Source organism: Colius striatus, chromosome 8, assembly GCF_028858725.1.
Source record: "Colius striatus isolate bColStr4 chromosome 8, bColStr4.1.hap1, whole genome shotgun sequence".
Classification (NCBI taxonomy): Eukaryota; Metazoa; Chordata; class Aves; order Coliiformes; family Coliidae; genus Colius; species Colius striatus.
Genome location: NC_084766.1, coordinates 25,232,887 through 25,247,745, shown reverse-complemented (window position 1 = coordinate 25,247,745; position 14,859 = coordinate 25,232,887). Strand labels below are relative to the sequence as shown.

Genomic DNA, 14,859 nt, shown 5'->3' with positions numbered 1-14,859 from the left:
CTGTCCTCCCCAAAAAAACCCCAAAGCCTGGCCCGTGCCCCTGTGATACCCAGCCTGCAGGGGTGAGGGGCACAGTGCTGGGGGTGCCAGCTGGGGCCAGGGTGGGCAGAGGTGGGGGAAGGTGCAGCTGTGCACCCTGGGGGGTTAAACCAAAGGAAAAGCCTGGCTGTGCCCAGCTCTGGCTTGGTTACCCCCAGCTCCAGGGGGCAATTTTTGTACTTTATTTCGGTGGAGTCCCCCTCCCAGCGCCCGGCTCGCCCGTGTACTGCCCATGTACCGCCGATTAAAAACAAGCCCCTGGCTGTGGGTTTGAGGGTTTTTTTCAGGGCTGTGTCTGTACGTCTGGAGCAGGGTCAGGGGCACCCTGGCACCACTGGTGCTCCCACCTCGTGTCCTGCTGTGGGCAGCTGCTGCGTGCCCATGGGCCGAGCCTGGCTGCGCTGAGGTGCAGCCTGGTGCAGCGATGGGCCATGCGGTTCCTCTGAAGCACGGGCTGGCTCCTCGAACATGGGGGGAGGTGGGGATGCGGCGTCACTGCGGGGGGGCTCCAGGGACCCGCACCACCAGCTCCATGGGCTCCTTGGCTTTGTTGCGGTAGGCCTGGCGGATGATGTCCACGGCCCGCTGGTGGGTGACGTTCTGCAGGCTCTCCCCGTCCACCGACACCAGCTCCTGCCCCGCCTGGCCCCGCAAGACACGGCAGAGGAGTGAGGTGCAGCCGCTGTGAGGGTGCCAGGGGACTGCCAGCACCCCGGCACTGTGGGATGGGGGTGTGGGGATGCCTGTCCCCCCTCACCCCGGGCTGCATGGGGTCCCCCGTACCTTGAGGATGCCGCTGAGGAAGGCAGCTCCCCCGGGGAAGATCTTCTCGATCTTCACCACCGGCTGTGCCCGTGACTCGATGCCGCCTGAGATACTGATCCCTGGGAGGGAGGGGGGAGACCCTCGCACCCAGATGGGCTGGGACCCCCCACTCCCTCCCCTTGGCAAACATCTTGCCCTGTTGTGGTAAGTCCTACGTGGACAAGGAGCTGGGGCAGGGGCAGCTCCTCCCCTTCTAGTTTCGGAGGAGTGCTGGGGGTTTTGCCACCCACCCCAATAAGAAGGGTCCCCCCCGGTTCCCCTCCACCCCAGGCTTCCACCCGTGTGCCACTCACCTAGCGAGTGCTTCAGCTTGGAGAGGGTGACGGTGAGCAGTTGATACTCCTCCTCCTCCTCTTCTTCCTCCCTGCCACCGTCCCCGGGGCCATTGGTGGTCACCCCGGTTCCCCCTGCCTGACCCCCTGGCCCTCCAAAGAGAGGGGCGAGGGGGGGCCGTGCGCGCCGGGGCTTCCCCAGCACCTCGGGCCCTCCGTCGGGCAGCGGCCCAGGGGAGCCTTTGTGCCAGGGGCTGCGCGAGGGCCCGTGCCCCTCACCCGGAGGGGGCTCGGCCAGCAGCCAGTTGGGCGGCCGGGGGCGGGGGGCAGGCAGGGGCCGGCTAGCGCAGGCGTAAGCATCCACTGGCACGTCGGGGAGCGGGGTGTAGGTGCGGGGGTGAAGGCGGTGGGGGCTGGGGGAGGCTCGTGGCCGGGCTGGGCTCGCCTGCAGCCCCCCACCTTCCTCCGGCTCCGGGGCCCCTGCCGGCTTCAGCAGGAATCCGCCCCGATAGTCTGCAATGAGACAGGCTTGGGAATGCCCCAGGGACCCCTGCCACACAGGTATCCCCCAGGACCCACAGCCCTGCTCTCTTGGACACCTGCCACCCAGGCATCCCCTGGGGATCCCAAAGCCCTGGGACCTCTGTCACCTAGGGACTCCCCTGGGCACCAAGGCCCCCAGATCTTCCAGGGACGTTCAGACATACTTCCCTCCCTAGGACCTCTGATTGCCAGAGACCCCCAGCTTTTCTCCTCAGACTGCAGGTCCTCCTCCCCAAGCCCCCTTGGCTCCCAGGATTCACTGATCCTGCTGCTCCAGCGCCTCCCACCACCCAGGGATACCAGGTGCCTTCTGCCCTGCGACCCTCTACCCCCAGGCATCCCAGCTCCTTTTTTGCTCCCCAAAATTGCCCCTGTACTGCTCCACCTTGTACCACTCACCCCTAGGCAGTCCCCATGGGGTTGCACTCACCAGGCACTGGTGTGATGAGGTGTCTCTTGGGGGGTACATCATGGTGGGCCGGGCGGAGGGCAGGCGAGCGCACTGCAGCCAGGGAGAGCCCCCCGTCACTCTCCAAGCTGTACCTCCCCTGCCCACTACCCACCCCCGGCCACAATCCCTGGCCAGGCTCTACCTGAGCGGCTCTTCAGGGCATCAAAGGCTTCCAGCTCCAGCGGCATCACCATGCTGTCGAAGCGGCCCAGGTCCGTGGGGGCCACCACGCTCCTGCCAGGGCAAGGGGTAGGCACCAGGTTCATAGAATCATTATGGTTGGAAAACACCTTTACAGCCACAGAGTCCAACCCCTCACCTCACACGGCCAGGCCCATCACTAACCCATGTACCTCATGACTTAAATATCTCCAGGGATGGGGACTCCACCACCTCCCTGGGCAGCCCATGCCAGTGCTTTACAACCCTCTCAGTGAAAAAGCTCTTCCTAGAAGGAGGTCGTGGCAGCCTCTGGGATGGAGTGTGAGCAGGGCTGTATGTGAGGCCCTGGATGCATCTCTCTGGCTGGGTGGTAGCAGCATGACCCCCAGCACCACCCACCTCACATCCCGCAGCAGCAGGACCTTCTCGGGCCGGTCCAGGATGGCCAGCAGCGGCCGCACCAGATCCTCCACGCTGCCTTCGTGCAGGTACTGCGGGTGCAGGAGGGGCATCAGCACACAGGTTTCCCTCCCTCCTGCCCCACGCCTCGGTTTACCTCCCAGAGCTCAGCCCGGGCGCTGTGGCAGTGCCCAGCCCGGGATGCAGGGTGCCCGGGGCCGTGCCGCTGAGCTGCCCGTACCCGGGAGCAGTGTCGGAGCACGGCCGTCACCTCGTCGGGGCTGAGCAGGCGCGCGGCGCTGTCCTGGATGTGCGGGAGCCGGGCCTCGGGCTCGCTGCCGTTGGGCTGCAGGGCAGCCATGCCCATGGGACCCAGGATGCTGGCACGCCGGCTCTTCTCTGGGGAGTGCAAAGCAAGCACAGGGTGGCCAGAGGGGCAAGGACTGCTCCAGGCACCCCACAAACCTCCCCACCCCAAAAGCTCACTCCATGCCAGAGTCGGGCACACACACAGAGCATGGGGTCAGGCGCATGCAGAGCCTGCCCCGCACCTCCCCCTGGGCACACGGGCACCCCCGTTACCCCGCTTCAGGCTCCGGATGACAAACTTCTGCACAGCGCCTACTGCAATGGAGATGGAGACGGGTGGGCGCCCAGGGCAGTGAGCGGCAGCACTGCCCATCGCCAAAACTGCATGTCTGGGGACCCTCTCCCCATGCATCCCCCATCCATGCCAGGGATGCCACAACTGGCCTGTGGTGCCCACAGAAGGTGGGAGGGGGAAGGGGGGGCAGCTGGAGGTTTGGGTCCCTCCCCCAGCCCTGGTACCTCTGTCCCCGTCGGGGCGTGCCGGGGACTTGGCGCGTGGCCGGCGGTCGGAGGCGGGGGGCTCCTGGCTGGGGGGGGCCCAGCTCTGGCTGGTGGCACGGCCCCCCTTGAAGAAGAGGTTGACAAGGGTCTTGGAGCGGTGCAGCCCCGGGGGGGCCCCACGTGCCCCTTGTCCCTCTGGCTTCTCCTTCTTCCGCTTCTCCTCTGGGGACAGAGGCAGGGGGTGGGATGAAGTGGAGAGGCCAAGGGATGCCACCACAAATGGTGTTTGGGGGCAGGGAACGTGGTAGGGATTGGAGAGGCTACCGAGGGCACTGACTGGAAAACAGGCCAGATGTTGGGTGCAGGGAGTCTGCCGGGGCCATGGGGCTGGGCTTTGGGGTGCTTAAAAAGCCTCAGGGACAGAGCTGGGGCTATACAGGGCTATAGGATGCGCATGGCTGGTGGCCAAGTGCCTGTATGAGCTGGAGGCTACAGGGCACCAGGTAGGGGCCAGGGACTTGGCAACAGGATGCCCAGAAGTAGGGACCAGGTGTCCATGTGGGTCGGGGGCTATAAAATGCTTGAGTTTCGAGTGGGGCAGGGGCTGAGCTGTGGGATTGCCAGGGCTGGGGTGCAGGGTTGGAGGAGGACCCCAGGCAGAGGCTGTGTCCCGGTGCTTACCGGCAACAGTCAGGTCGCTCTGGGAGCGCGTGATGGGCTGCCGGGGCCGGCTCAGAGCCAGCAGCAGGGCCGTCTTGGGCGAGTGTGCAAAGGTGCGGCGCGGGTGGGTGCCGGGGAGCTCACGGGTGCCCTGGCCGCGGATGGCCGTGTCCCGCAGCAGCTCGGGGGGCCGCACTGTGCGCCGTGTCTCCGGCAGCCCTTCAGTGGCCGGCTCGGTCTGCATGGCCCGCTCGGCACGCTCCCGTGCCCAGCCTCGCCGCGGTCCGTCCTCCGTTGAGATGGCCACATCCACAGTGCGGGCGGGGGGCCCTGGGCTGGCCGTCCCCAGCCCGTTCACCGGCCCCGGTGCTGGCCCCGAGGAGTAGGAGGAGATGGAGGAGCTGGTCTCCGAGGCTTGAGACAGCTGCTGCAGCTGCCCGTTGGTCACTGCAAAGGCACAGCGGGGTCATGGGGTGACGTGCTGTGGGGCTGTGGGTAGCTCCGCTTCCCCTCTGAGGACAGGGGACATGTGGAGGCTGGCTGATGTCAGTCACATGGGGAGCTCTGCATCCCTTACAAGGGTCACGTGGACTCCCACAGGGTCACAGGGACCAGTGGGCTTCCGGCCATTACATAGGGATCGTAACATCCCCTCTGAGGATGGGGGGCACGTAGCACCCTATAAGCTCATGAGGACCGTGCGGACGCTAATTGCAGCACAGGGAGCTTCATGCCCCCTCCAAGGCCATGGCACCTCATAGGCCTTCTTTTTCTCTTCCCACAGTGGCCAGAGGCTGCTTGTATGGGGGTCCCAGTTCCTCCCCGTGCCCCCAGCCCAGTGTCCCTGCCAGTACCCACATAGCACTGCCCTTACAGCGACTGAGCCAGCAGTACTCGGCCACCAACTCCTTGTAGGCAGGGAACCGGCCCGTCTCCTATGCAGAGGGGGAGAGGACAAGGGGGTCAGCGAGCGCCAGCCGCCCCAGGCGAACCCGATCCGGTGCCAGCCATGAATAATGCATCCCCCCTTGCTCCCACCCGCCTGAAACCCAACCAGCCGGCAGCCGCACCAGCCCCACGGGCGCCAGGCCGAGCTGGGGCAGCGCCAGCGCCGGCGTGGGGACACACCGACACGCCTCACCGGGGGTCCCACGGGGCTAGGAGCAGGTACCTTGATGGTTAGCATGATGTGGGTCTGCCCCTTGAGCACCTCCACTGCCTTGCTATGGCTTATGTCTTCAAACTTGACTCCGTTGGCTGCAAGGACTTGGTCTCCCACCCGAATGCCGTTCTGTTCTGCCAGCCCCCCGGGGTCCACACTGCAGCAAGAGGGAGGGGGCTGGAGGGGGCCGGGCCCTGGCGAAGCTCCTGGCCCACACCTCTGCCGGGCAGCCCCGTGGCCCAGCGCCCACGGTGACAATGCCTTAGGAGGGTAGGGGGGCTCAGCCAGGGAGGGGGTGTCAAGCCTCGGCGTGGGCACGGAGGGGATGGGGGTGCCGTGTGCCCCTGGGGTGGCCGTACTTGGAGACGTAGATGCCGAGGCCAAACTCCCTGCCGCCGCGGATGTTGAAGCCCAGGCAGTAGTCGTCGGAGGTGGTGTAGAGGTGCACGATGCGCCGCAGCCCGTCCTCAGAGCCGCTTTCTGATGGTGTCGACCCGCTTTTCTCCACCACCAGACGCCTGTTCACCACGTCGACCCTGGAGCAGGAGCATGTTGTTAGGGTAGGGGAGGCTTAGTGGTCTGACTCTCATCCTCCAGCAGGATGGGGCCCCTGGTGTCACTCCGCGAAGGAGAGAAATGAGGATGTTGAGGATTGTGCCTGCACCCACCCCACCTGCTCCAGACCTTCCTGTCCCATCCTGTGCCCCACTTTGGGCTCTCCTCACCCGGACACCTGACAGACACCTCTAATGCTCTCCCTGGGGGGCCCCCAGCTCTGGGATCCTCCCTGGCTCTGAGCACTCCACATTGCGCCCTCCATGGGGTTGGGCTTTGGGGTTCTGGCCTGGGTGACTCCCTGCTCACCATGCCGTCTTCTCCTTGGAGAACTTGATGCCCGGCACGCGGCCCATCCGCCGGACCACCATGCGCAGGCGGTTGTTGCCGGTGAGGACCTTGACAGCACTGCTCATGGTGATGTTCTCCAGGCTCACGCTGTTCACCTCCGTGATCTTGTCACCAACACACAGCCCGGCCTGCTCTGTGAGGGGCACACAGCTCGGCTGAGCACCTGACCTGGCACCCATACCCTTGTTTGGTGTCCCCTGCCCAAACGTGGCCCCAGCCTGATCCAAACCCCGTGGGAACAGAGGTAGGGGTGCCTGGCAATCGTGCTGAGGCCGTGGCAGGCATGGGGGGCTTGTCACCTCACTGTGGCTTGGGGATGGAGCTCAGAGCTATCAGCACAGGGCTGCCCACTCCTCACCCCTGCTCTTCTCTGTGGGAAACCTGAAAACCCCACAGTCAGAGGTGACAGGGAGCAAATAGTGGCTCGGTACAATGCCGGGAGGCATCACTGCTACAGCAGCACGTCACCGGGAGCTCTCTGAGAGGGTCTTGCTGGCAGATGCCTGTCCCCACTGGTGTCCCTCACCCTGTCCCACTTACCAGCAGCGCTGCCCTCCTCCACTTTGCTGACGAAGATGCCCAGCCCGTGCTCGGAGCCGCCACGGACACTGAAGCCCAGCTTGCCATCCATGCTCTTCTCCACCGTGATGGCATTGATGACATCGCTCTCATTGCTGCTGGCTGTGGGGATAGAGACAGGACATGTCATGGGGGCTGGGGGCAAGCAGTGGCTGTGGGGTGTCCTCCTGCTAGGGTTGTCCCCAGTCCCCGTCCCCAGATCCACAGATCCCAGGCGTGCAGGCCCCATGCCACGCAGGTGGGCAGAGGGCTGGGACACTCCGTGTACCTTCGATGGGGGTGTTGATGAGGATGACGCGACCCATGGGGGAGGCAGCACGGCTGCCCCGGACGGTCCCATTGAGCAGGCGGCTCTGCTTGCTGAGGAGGTAGCGGGGAGCTAGGCTGGCCTCGCTGCTGGAGCTCCGCGACCGGCTGCCCGTCGTCATCCCCGGCAGCGTCGTGTCCCAGCCCTGGGCCATGGCGGTGCTGGGCACCCCGGCGTCCCGGCGTCCGGCTCGGGGCTGGCCGCGTCCTCACGGGGCTGGGGCTGCCCGCCGGCTGGGGGGGGACATGGCATAGTCCAGCAGCACATGCCCGGGCTCGGGCACCCGCTTCCTCTCAGCAGTACGATGGCGGGGCCGGCTGGTGTGGGCGCTGGGGACTGGCAGGATGGGGCACAGTAGCACAGCCTGCAGGGACAAGCAGCTTTGTGACCTCTCTCCAGCCCTGTTCCCTCCTGTCCTTTAGCCCTGCTGCAGGGCTTCTAGGAACCACCACGGGGGTGGCCTCGGGCACAGTTTGCCCGCACTGGGGCAAGGATGCTGGGCTGCAAAGGGGCTTTGCCTAGCAGCATAAATCCGGAACACGCGGTGCAAAGGGGCTTTGCCCGGCAGCGTTAAGTCCGGAAAGGTGCCAGAGAGGGAACTCGGGGACCTCAGCTTTATGCCAGAGAGCAGGACCTGACCCCCAGGAGGGGCAGAGAGACTCTCACCATCCTCCCGCAGCCAGACGAGCCCCCTGGTCCGAGGCAGTTCGCGCGGGAATTCTTCTAAGCGTGGGCGAGACGCCACCACGGCCCCCCCTCCCCGCTTCGTCCCCCGCTCGCCCCTGCCTGACCTCAATAAATAAGTGATGTCCCCGGCCAGGGGGGGACACAGAATCACACCGAGTGTCCCCGGCGCCTGCCAGTGATCCCCCCTGCCACCCCTATCCCCCGCGTCCCCACCATCAGCCGGCCGGTGCCCCTTCCCCGAAGAGGCGCAGGGGACTCTCTTGTCCCCGTCTATCCCCCCGGTCCCGTGCCCTCCTCACCTGTCCCCATGGTGCCACCTGCGAAAGAGACACCTGACAGCGCGGGGGGGATGGAGAAGCCGGGGGGGGCGAGGGGGGCAGCACCGCCTCCCGCCCCCCCGCCCACGAGTATTGGCTGCCCCCGCGGGACCGGCGTCGCCATCGGGCAGGAGAGCTGTCAGTCAAGAGCGGCCAGGGCCGGCCTCGCAGCTGGCGTGGGGAGCCCTGGCCGTGTGCGGGGGGAGGGGCTCGGGGGGGCGCGTCCTGCTCCGGGGCTGCGAGGGGATAAGGACGTGCTGCCCCCTCCCCCCCCCCGCCCCGAGCCCCTCCCTCAGCGCGGACCATCGCGGGGGCACACGGGGGAAACTGAGGCACTGCCGGCGGAGGGAGGGTCTCGCGTTCCCCCGCTCACTCCGGTGATGAGAGCCGGAGTCCCCCTCCCCCGCGGGGTGCATCGCCTCCGCCCTGGGCCGGCCGTGACCCCCCGACGGGGCCCGGCGCCGCCAGCGCGAACCCGACACCGCGGCGGTTTCAGGTGATGCGCGGCGGGCGGGGGGGCTGCGGGAGGGCGGGGAGCAGGCGGCGGGGGCGGGGAGTGGGGCGGGGCGGAGGGCCCACTCCCACGGGGGCGAGATCCGCGCGGAACCCTGGGGCAGCCCCCTCGGGGTACCCCGACACCGGGCGCGGGGGCACGGCCGGCGTGGGGACACGCACCCAGACGCACACGCACCCCATGCACCCGCACGTCCACGGCATGCGTGTTTGTACCCCTGCGCACGCACACGCGTGCCAGCCTGCGCGCAGACCCACGGACACCCACGGAGCGCCGCCGCAGCGCACGCGCGCGCGGCCCCGCTCACGGCCACGCGCTCGCGTGGGCCCGCGCGCGCCGCCCGGCAGCCGCCGCGCCACGCGCGAACACCCGCTCGGCGCGTGCGTGCGCGGGCACCCCCCCCCCACACCCGCGTGAGCCCCCCGCGGATAACGCGCGGCCGGGGCGGGGACGCCCTCGCGCGCCCCCGACACGCGCACGTGAGCACCCACGTGAAAACGCCGCGCGAGCACCCGATGCGCACGCACACGCGCGGGCGCGCCCGCCCACCCGCGAGTACTCTTCCCCGCCCCCCCCCCCACCCCCCGCGCGACCCCGCGATCCGCGCCGGGGCGGGGGGCGGCGGCGGCGGCCTCGTGCGGCTTGTCACGTACCGCGCCCCCCGCCCCCCGCAGCCGTCCCGGTCCCGCGTGGCCCCCGCCGCCCCTCGCGCGGCGCCGCACGGCTCCCCCCGCCCTACAACACCCCCCCCCGCCTGCCCGTGGGGCCGCCCCCCCGTGACGAGCCCTCACGTCAGCGCGTCGGGCGGGAGCGGGGCGGCGGCGGCGCGGGCACGGCAGTGACAGCCCGGGAAGCCGTGAGTGCGACCCTGGTCCGGGTCGTTATGGTTGGAGTCGGGGGGGTCACGCGTGGGGGGAGGGATGCTCGGTGGAAGGAGGGGGTCGGGCAGCAGAGCCGCGCATCCCGCGGGGAAGGGAGGGAGTAGAAAAGGGTTCGGGCGGTGCGTTTCGGTGCGTCCCCGGGTGGGGATATTCCTCTATCCCGGGCCCCTCCTCGACTCCCCCCAGCAGCTCTAGCCCCGTGGTGGCGGGTCCCTGTCCCATCACCCGTGGCTGGGGTGCACTGGTGGAGTGTGGGAGGGTCCCTCACCCCTCCTGGTGGCTGGTGCCAGCTGGCTTGGGGGACTCCCCGCTAAAGGACTGCAGAGTGAGGGAGGTGCGGTGCTGGAATCACCCGTCCGGGAGCTGCCCCATCTGCTGGGTGTGCTTGGGAATCCCCACTCAGCTCTGTTGCAAGGGGGCTCCCCATCCCACACTCATGCCCCCCGGCTGGGAGAGCCCCAGAGCTGGCCCAGACAGGATGTAGAGCGGGAGGGGGCCACTATAAGGCACAACGTAACCATCCCTGCCCTGGCCCCGCACCCCAGAAGATGCCACCATCCCTCCCTGCCACCATCAACCTCCGGGAGCCGCGCTGGGACCAGAGCACCTTCCAGGGCCGGGCCAAGCACTTCTTCATGGTGACTGACCCCCGAAACCTGCTGCTGTCGGGGGCCACGCTGGAGGAGGCTCGCCGGGTGGTGGAGGACTACAGGTACCGAGGGAGGCGTGTTCCCCCAGCACTGCACCCGGGCAGGATACGGCCTCGGGGCTGGGGGTGGGAACTGAGAGCAGGGCTGGACCCTGCTCCCAAATTGTCTGGCTGGTCCCTAAGGCATCTCCCCACGTGGGGTGGGGGAATCAGGTGGGGTATGGCTCCTGGCAGAGGGTCTCCCAATGGGTTGCTACCTTTACCTGGCAGGGCAGGCACGGTGCCCCCAGGGCTGACAGAGGACCAGCTTTGGCGGGCCAAATACATCTACGACTCGGCTTTCCACCCCGACACGGGCGAGAAGATGCTGCTCATAGGGCGCATGTCTGCCCAGGTCCCCATGAACATGACCATCACCGGCTGCATGTTGACCTTCTACAGGTATCCATCCCCTCCTTACCAGGAGGGTACCCTGGGGGTTGATGCCCATACCCCACAAGGCACTCATGCTGCAGGAGCGTGGGTGGCATCTCCCAGTGCCACCAGCACCCTTCTCTTTTTGATAGGACCACGCCGGCCGTGCTGTTCTGGCAGTGGGTCAATCAGTCCTTCAATGCTGTTGTCAACTACACCAACCGCAGCGGGGACGCACCCATCACCCCCACGTGAGCATCCTCATGCCCTCGGGGCACCCCAAAATACTAGTGAGGTGTCTTGAATAGCTTATTGAATAGCAGAGGGGGCTGTGAGATGGGACAATGGGGACCTGGCACCGCCAGAGATGGACACCAGGGTCGTAGGAGAAGTGTGAGAGGAACTCAAGTGATGCTGTTGAAGGGCGTGCTGTCCCCTCCTTTGGGGAGGGGCCCGCAATGGGGCTCATTGGTGTCACCTCCTCCCGCTCTTGCAGCCAGCTGGGGACAGCCTATGTGAGTGCGACCACAGGAGCAGTTGTCACAGCGCTGGGGCTCAAATCTCTCACCAAGGTAAGGTGGCCCTTGGCCATCACTGGCTGGGGCACCTGGACACTCCCTGTGGGGTCTTCCCCAAGCAAGGGATTCACTTCATCACCTGGGCAGGGGAGAAAATGGGAGGAAAGGGGTTTCCTGGGTGCACCTACCCAAGGCAGCCCCTCTCCCCAGGAATGGCTCTAGAGATGGCCTCTCCCTCCAGCCCTGCTCTGTCCCCAGCTGGATCTATCCAGGTTTCTTCCACCCTTTGTCCTTCCTCCAGGGCTGGGAGGGGATATAGGAGCCTCCCCTGGGTGTACAGCTTTCACAGGCTGGGAGTTGGAGGGGAGAAGGGAATAGCTTACCCCGGTGGGGCTGGGACACCCCAGGCTCTTGCAGGGGGGTGGTGGCAGACCTGGGGACAGCCATCTCTGCCGTGAGAGCCTCTGTGTGATGTGCTCCCTACTTGCCTCCCCAGCACCTGCCAGCCATCATCGGCCGGTATGTGCCTTTCGCGGCTGTGGCTGCTGCCAACTGCATCAACATCCCACTGATGAGGCAGAGGTGAGCCCCTGGGCTGGCTCGGGGTGCTTGGGCTGGCTCGGGGTGCTTGGTCTCACCTTGAGCTGCTCCAGGCACTGCTGGGATACATGGGGAGCAGTGCCCTGGCCTTGCAGGGAATGCAGGGAACTTCCTGGCCTTGCTGGCATCCGTTAGTGTGAGGGGGTTGTTTTGGGAGTATGAGCACACAGTCGTATCCCAGGGGTTAAGCTGGCTGTGAACTCCCCATCATCATCCAGCCCTGTTGAAGATCCCCAAAGTGTGAATGTGGGTCCAGCTGACACCCCACCCCACACGACTTATTATGCAGGCAGTGAATGGGGAATACAGGCAGATGCCAACCTCCCTTGGAGATACCCCTGTCCTGTGTCCCTGCCCTATCTCTTGCTCCCTCCACTCATGTGCCCTGAGGGTCCCTCACCCCCACTGTCCCTGCAGAGAGCTCAAGCTGGGGGTCCCCATCACGGATGAGAATGGGAACCGCCTGGGTGAGTCCACAGCTGCAGCCCAAAAGGCCATTTTCCAGGTGGTGGTGTCCCGCATCGGCATGGCAGCTCCTGCCATGGGTGAGTGTCCCCTCCTCCATCCGCACCTGGGGGCTGCAGCCAATCCCTGGCAGCATGGGATGGGGTCCTATGGCTGGCAGGGGGCTGGGACCACCAGGAACTCATGTCCTTCCCCTCTGCCCCAGCCATCCCTCCGGTGATCATGAACATGCTGGAGAAGAGAGCTTTCCTGAAGGTACCGCTGTTCCTGGGACGGGAGGGTGGGCAGTGGGACAGCCCTTTGGCTTGTCACTAGGCTGGCACCCTGCTGCGGAACAGCCATTTCCCCTTCCTGCTCGCCCCACTGACACGCAGCCTCTCCCTGTGCCTGGCAGCGCTACCCGTACCTGAATGCTCCCCTGCAGGTCGGCCTCGTGGGACTCTGGTAAGTCACCCCACGCCCAAGGGCATTGCCACCCCAGGCATAGACCAAGTCTGGGTACAGGGGCACTGCTGCTGAGGGTTTGCTTGCCAGGGGAGGCAAGAGCTGCCCCAGAACTCTTTGGTGGGATGCTAGAGCTCGGCCAGGCTGGTGTCCTCCCAGGCAGATGGGATGGGATATGGACTCCTGGGACCAGGACCTTTTTTCCCTTATCTTGACATCTCTCCAGCCTGCCACAGGCTCCTGCTCAGCATTGCTGTTCCCCCTACGCTGACTGGGACAGGCTTTGCCCCATTTCAGGAGCCAAACGTGGGCTGGGGAGCTTGGAGAGAGCATCTCCCTGCCCCTTTCCCAGCTGAGCAGCTGGTGTGGCCCTGGGCTGCCTCCTTGCTGCTCTGGGGTCGAGGCCTCGAGTGGGCAGGTGGTTTATGCAGCCCAGCTTCTCTTCTCTGTGTCTTTCCCTGCAGCTTGGTGTTTGCCACCCCTCTGTGCTGTGCACTCTTCCCACAGAAAAGGTAAGGACAGGCACCATGCCTATGGGGCAGGGCATGGGGCAGGCAGCACATGCCTGGGCTCCTTGTGCCCTCTGACCCCCAAGAGATATTTACACTTCTTTGAGCGCTCAGAGGCTTGAAACTAGGAGTGCACACACAGGCTGCTGTGCAGCCCTAAAGGTGGGGTGCAGGTGGGGAAGGGGTGGCAGCGGGTGGTTTCCCAAACTGGGGCTCCCCTGCATCTAAGCAAGAAAGTGATTGTCCCCCTGATGTTGGTGCTGGTGAGGCTGCACCTCAAATACTTTGTCCAGTTCTAGGTCTCTCACTACAAGAAGGACATGGAGGTGCTGGAGTGTGTCCAGAGATGGGCAATGAAGCTGGAGAACAAGTCTTGATGGGGAGCAGCTGAAGGGGTGTTTAGCCTAGAGATGAGGAGGCTGAGAGCAGACATGATCACTCTCTGAAACTCAGTGAAAGGAGATTGTAGTGAAGTGGGGATCAGTCTCTTCTCTCCAGGACATGAAGAAATGGGCCCAAGTTGTGCCAGAGGAGGTTTAGATTGAAGATTAGGAAGAACTTTTTCACTGAGAGGGTTGTCAGACACTGGCATAGGCTGCCCAGGGAGGTGGTGGAGTCACCATATGGAGATTTTGATATTTAGAAGACGGGTAGCTGAGGTGCTGAGGGCCATGGGTTAGTGCTGGGCTTGGCAGGGTGAGGGGAGGGGTTGGACTCTATGAGCTTAAAGGTCCTTTCCAGCTGTAATGATTGTATGATCCTATGTCCTCTTGGCAGCTCGATGCCTGTGAGCCGCCTGGAGCCTGAAGTACAAGCTCGGATCCGGGAGAAAGACCCACAGCTGGAGACTGTCTACTTCAACAAAGGGCTCTGAGCGGGTCCCAGGGCAGCCGGGGCGGCCGAGCCGCACGTCACTGGGCCGCTGCGTCGCTGAGCTTGCGCCTCAGAGCCCCGCAGGGCTGCCGCCGCTTCCCCTTGGCCACCACGTGTCTGTAGGTCCCAGGCGCTCAGTCCTGCTCCCTGAGGTGCCTGCAGCCCATCCCACATCCCATCCCTGTCCCTGGGCTCAGCCCCGCTTGGGGACCCCCTCATGGGCACCCCGGTGTGTTTCTCCTGTGCTCACCCTGCGTGTCCCCATAGCTGTGTGCAGTGCAGAGGGGGGAAAGGGTGGGCAGTGGCACCGGAGTTTGTGAGTGGGGATATGGGATGGGGAAGAAAATGGTGCTCCCCAGCTTTAAGAGGCAGAAGACAATCATGGTGTTGGAGGGTTGGACCCCTCCACAGGCACCCTCCCACATTCCCCAGTGGTTCAGCAGCTGATGCCTGGGGATGGCAGAGCAGCTGTGGGAGAAGAGAACTTCCCTGTACCCAAAATAGCCATGGGTGAGAAATACCAAGTGCACACAGTGGCTCAAAACCAGCGAGGCTGTCCCAGCCTGAACATGCGCTCCAAGGTCACCCTCTGCTCTCCTCTGGGCTTTTAATCTGACTTTCTGCTCCTTCCACCCCCGGAGCAAACGGCACGTTTTCATCCCAGCAGAGAGTCCCTCCCTTTATTCTCATTTTGATGCCATCTCAGGTCAGGGCTGGGCTCCCCCCCGAGGGGTCTCTACCCCCTCCTGGAGTGCTTGCTTTCAGGTGGACCTTCTCAAATAGCTTTAAGTGCACCGTGGTTTCCTTTAGTTCTTTTTGTTATACATACAAATGTGCCTCTATATACCAGATAATAAAGGCAAGGTGTTTATA

At 65.1% G+C, this 14,859-nt stretch overlaps 2 protein-coding genes across 10 annotated transcripts; one reads left to right on the top strand and one right to left on the bottom strand.

Annotated features, from left to right (window-relative positions):
* Positions 1–206: 206 nt before the first annotated feature.
* On the bottom strand, positions 207–9,314 carry PDZD7 (PDZ domain containing 7). Of its 4 annotated transcripts, none has more exons than XM_062000866.1 (17): positions 9,287–9,314; positions 7,077–7,479; positions 6,770–6,910; positions 6,188–6,362; positions 5,683–5,859; positions 5,333–5,480; positions 5,036–5,096; positions 4,183–4,608; positions 3,520–3,723; positions 3,274–3,315; positions 2,933–3,090; positions 2,692–2,783; positions 2,273–2,364; positions 2,110–2,181; positions 1,158–1,649; positions 823–923; positions 207–681 (listed from the first exon to the last, which is right to left on the bottom strand). In XM_062000866.1, the coding sequence occupies exons 2-17, from the start codon at positions 7,267–7,269 to the stop codon at positions 532–534; spliced, it is 2,724 nt and encodes a 907-aa protein (XP_061856850.1). In that variant the 5' UTR covers positions 7,270–7,479; positions 9,287–9,314; the 3' UTR covers positions 207–531. The 4 variants fall into 4 exon arrangements, 3 of the variants coding, with proteins under 3 accessions (XP_061856850.1, XP_061856849.1, XP_061856851.1); XM_062000865.1 differs by lacking the exon at positions 9,287–9,314 and adding an exon at positions 8,102–8,146; XR_009819165.1 differs by lacking the exon at positions 9,287–9,314 and adding an exon at positions 8,102–8,146 and having other exon boundaries at positions 606–681; positions 823–916.
* SFXN3 (sideroflexin 3) lies at positions 8,452–14,859 on the top strand. Of its 6 annotated transcripts, none has more exons than XM_062000876.1 (11): positions 8,452–8,615; positions 10,060–10,226; positions 10,434–10,604; positions 10,730–10,828; positions 11,074–11,149; positions 11,592–11,677; positions 12,113–12,240; positions 12,366–12,415; positions 12,555–12,604; positions 13,069–13,116; positions 13,891–14,859. In XM_062000876.1, the coding sequence occupies exons 2-11, from the start codon at positions 10,063–10,065 to the stop codon at positions 13,985–13,987; spliced, it is 969 nt and encodes a 322-aa protein (XP_061856860.1). In that variant the 5' UTR covers positions 8,452–8,615; positions 10,060–10,062; the 3' UTR covers positions 13,988–14,859. The 6 variants fall into 6 exon arrangements, with proteins under 6 accessions (XP_061856860.1, XP_061856858.1, XP_061856856.1 ...); XM_062000874.1 differs by having other exon boundaries at positions 8,535–8,615; positions 10,063–10,226; XM_062000872.1 differs by lacking the exon at positions 8,452–8,615 and adding an exon at positions 9,399–9,489.

Coding starts and splice junctions, on each gene's coding strand:
- PDZD7 (XM_062000866.1), bottom strand. CDS start 7,269: ATGGCCCAGGGCTGGGACACGACGCTGCCGGGGATGACGACGGGCAGC. Junction 5,860..6,187: donor TCCAAGGAGAAGACGGCATG/GTGAGCAGGGAG, acceptor CTCCTGCTCCAG/GGTCGACGTGGTGAACAGGC. Junction 3,724..4,182: donor GAGCGACCTGACTGTTGCCG/GTAAGCACCGGG, acceptor CTCTGTCCCCAG/AGGAGAAGCGGAAGAAGGAG.
- SFXN3 (XM_062000871.1), top strand. Junction 10,605..10,729: donor TGCATGTTGACCTTCTACAG/GTATCCATCCCC, acceptor TCTTTTTGATAG/GACCACGCCGGCCGTGCTGT. Junction 12,416..12,554: donor AGAAGAGAGCTTTCCTGAAG/GTACCGCTGTTC, acceptor TGTGCCTGGCAG/CGCTACCCGTACCTGAATGC.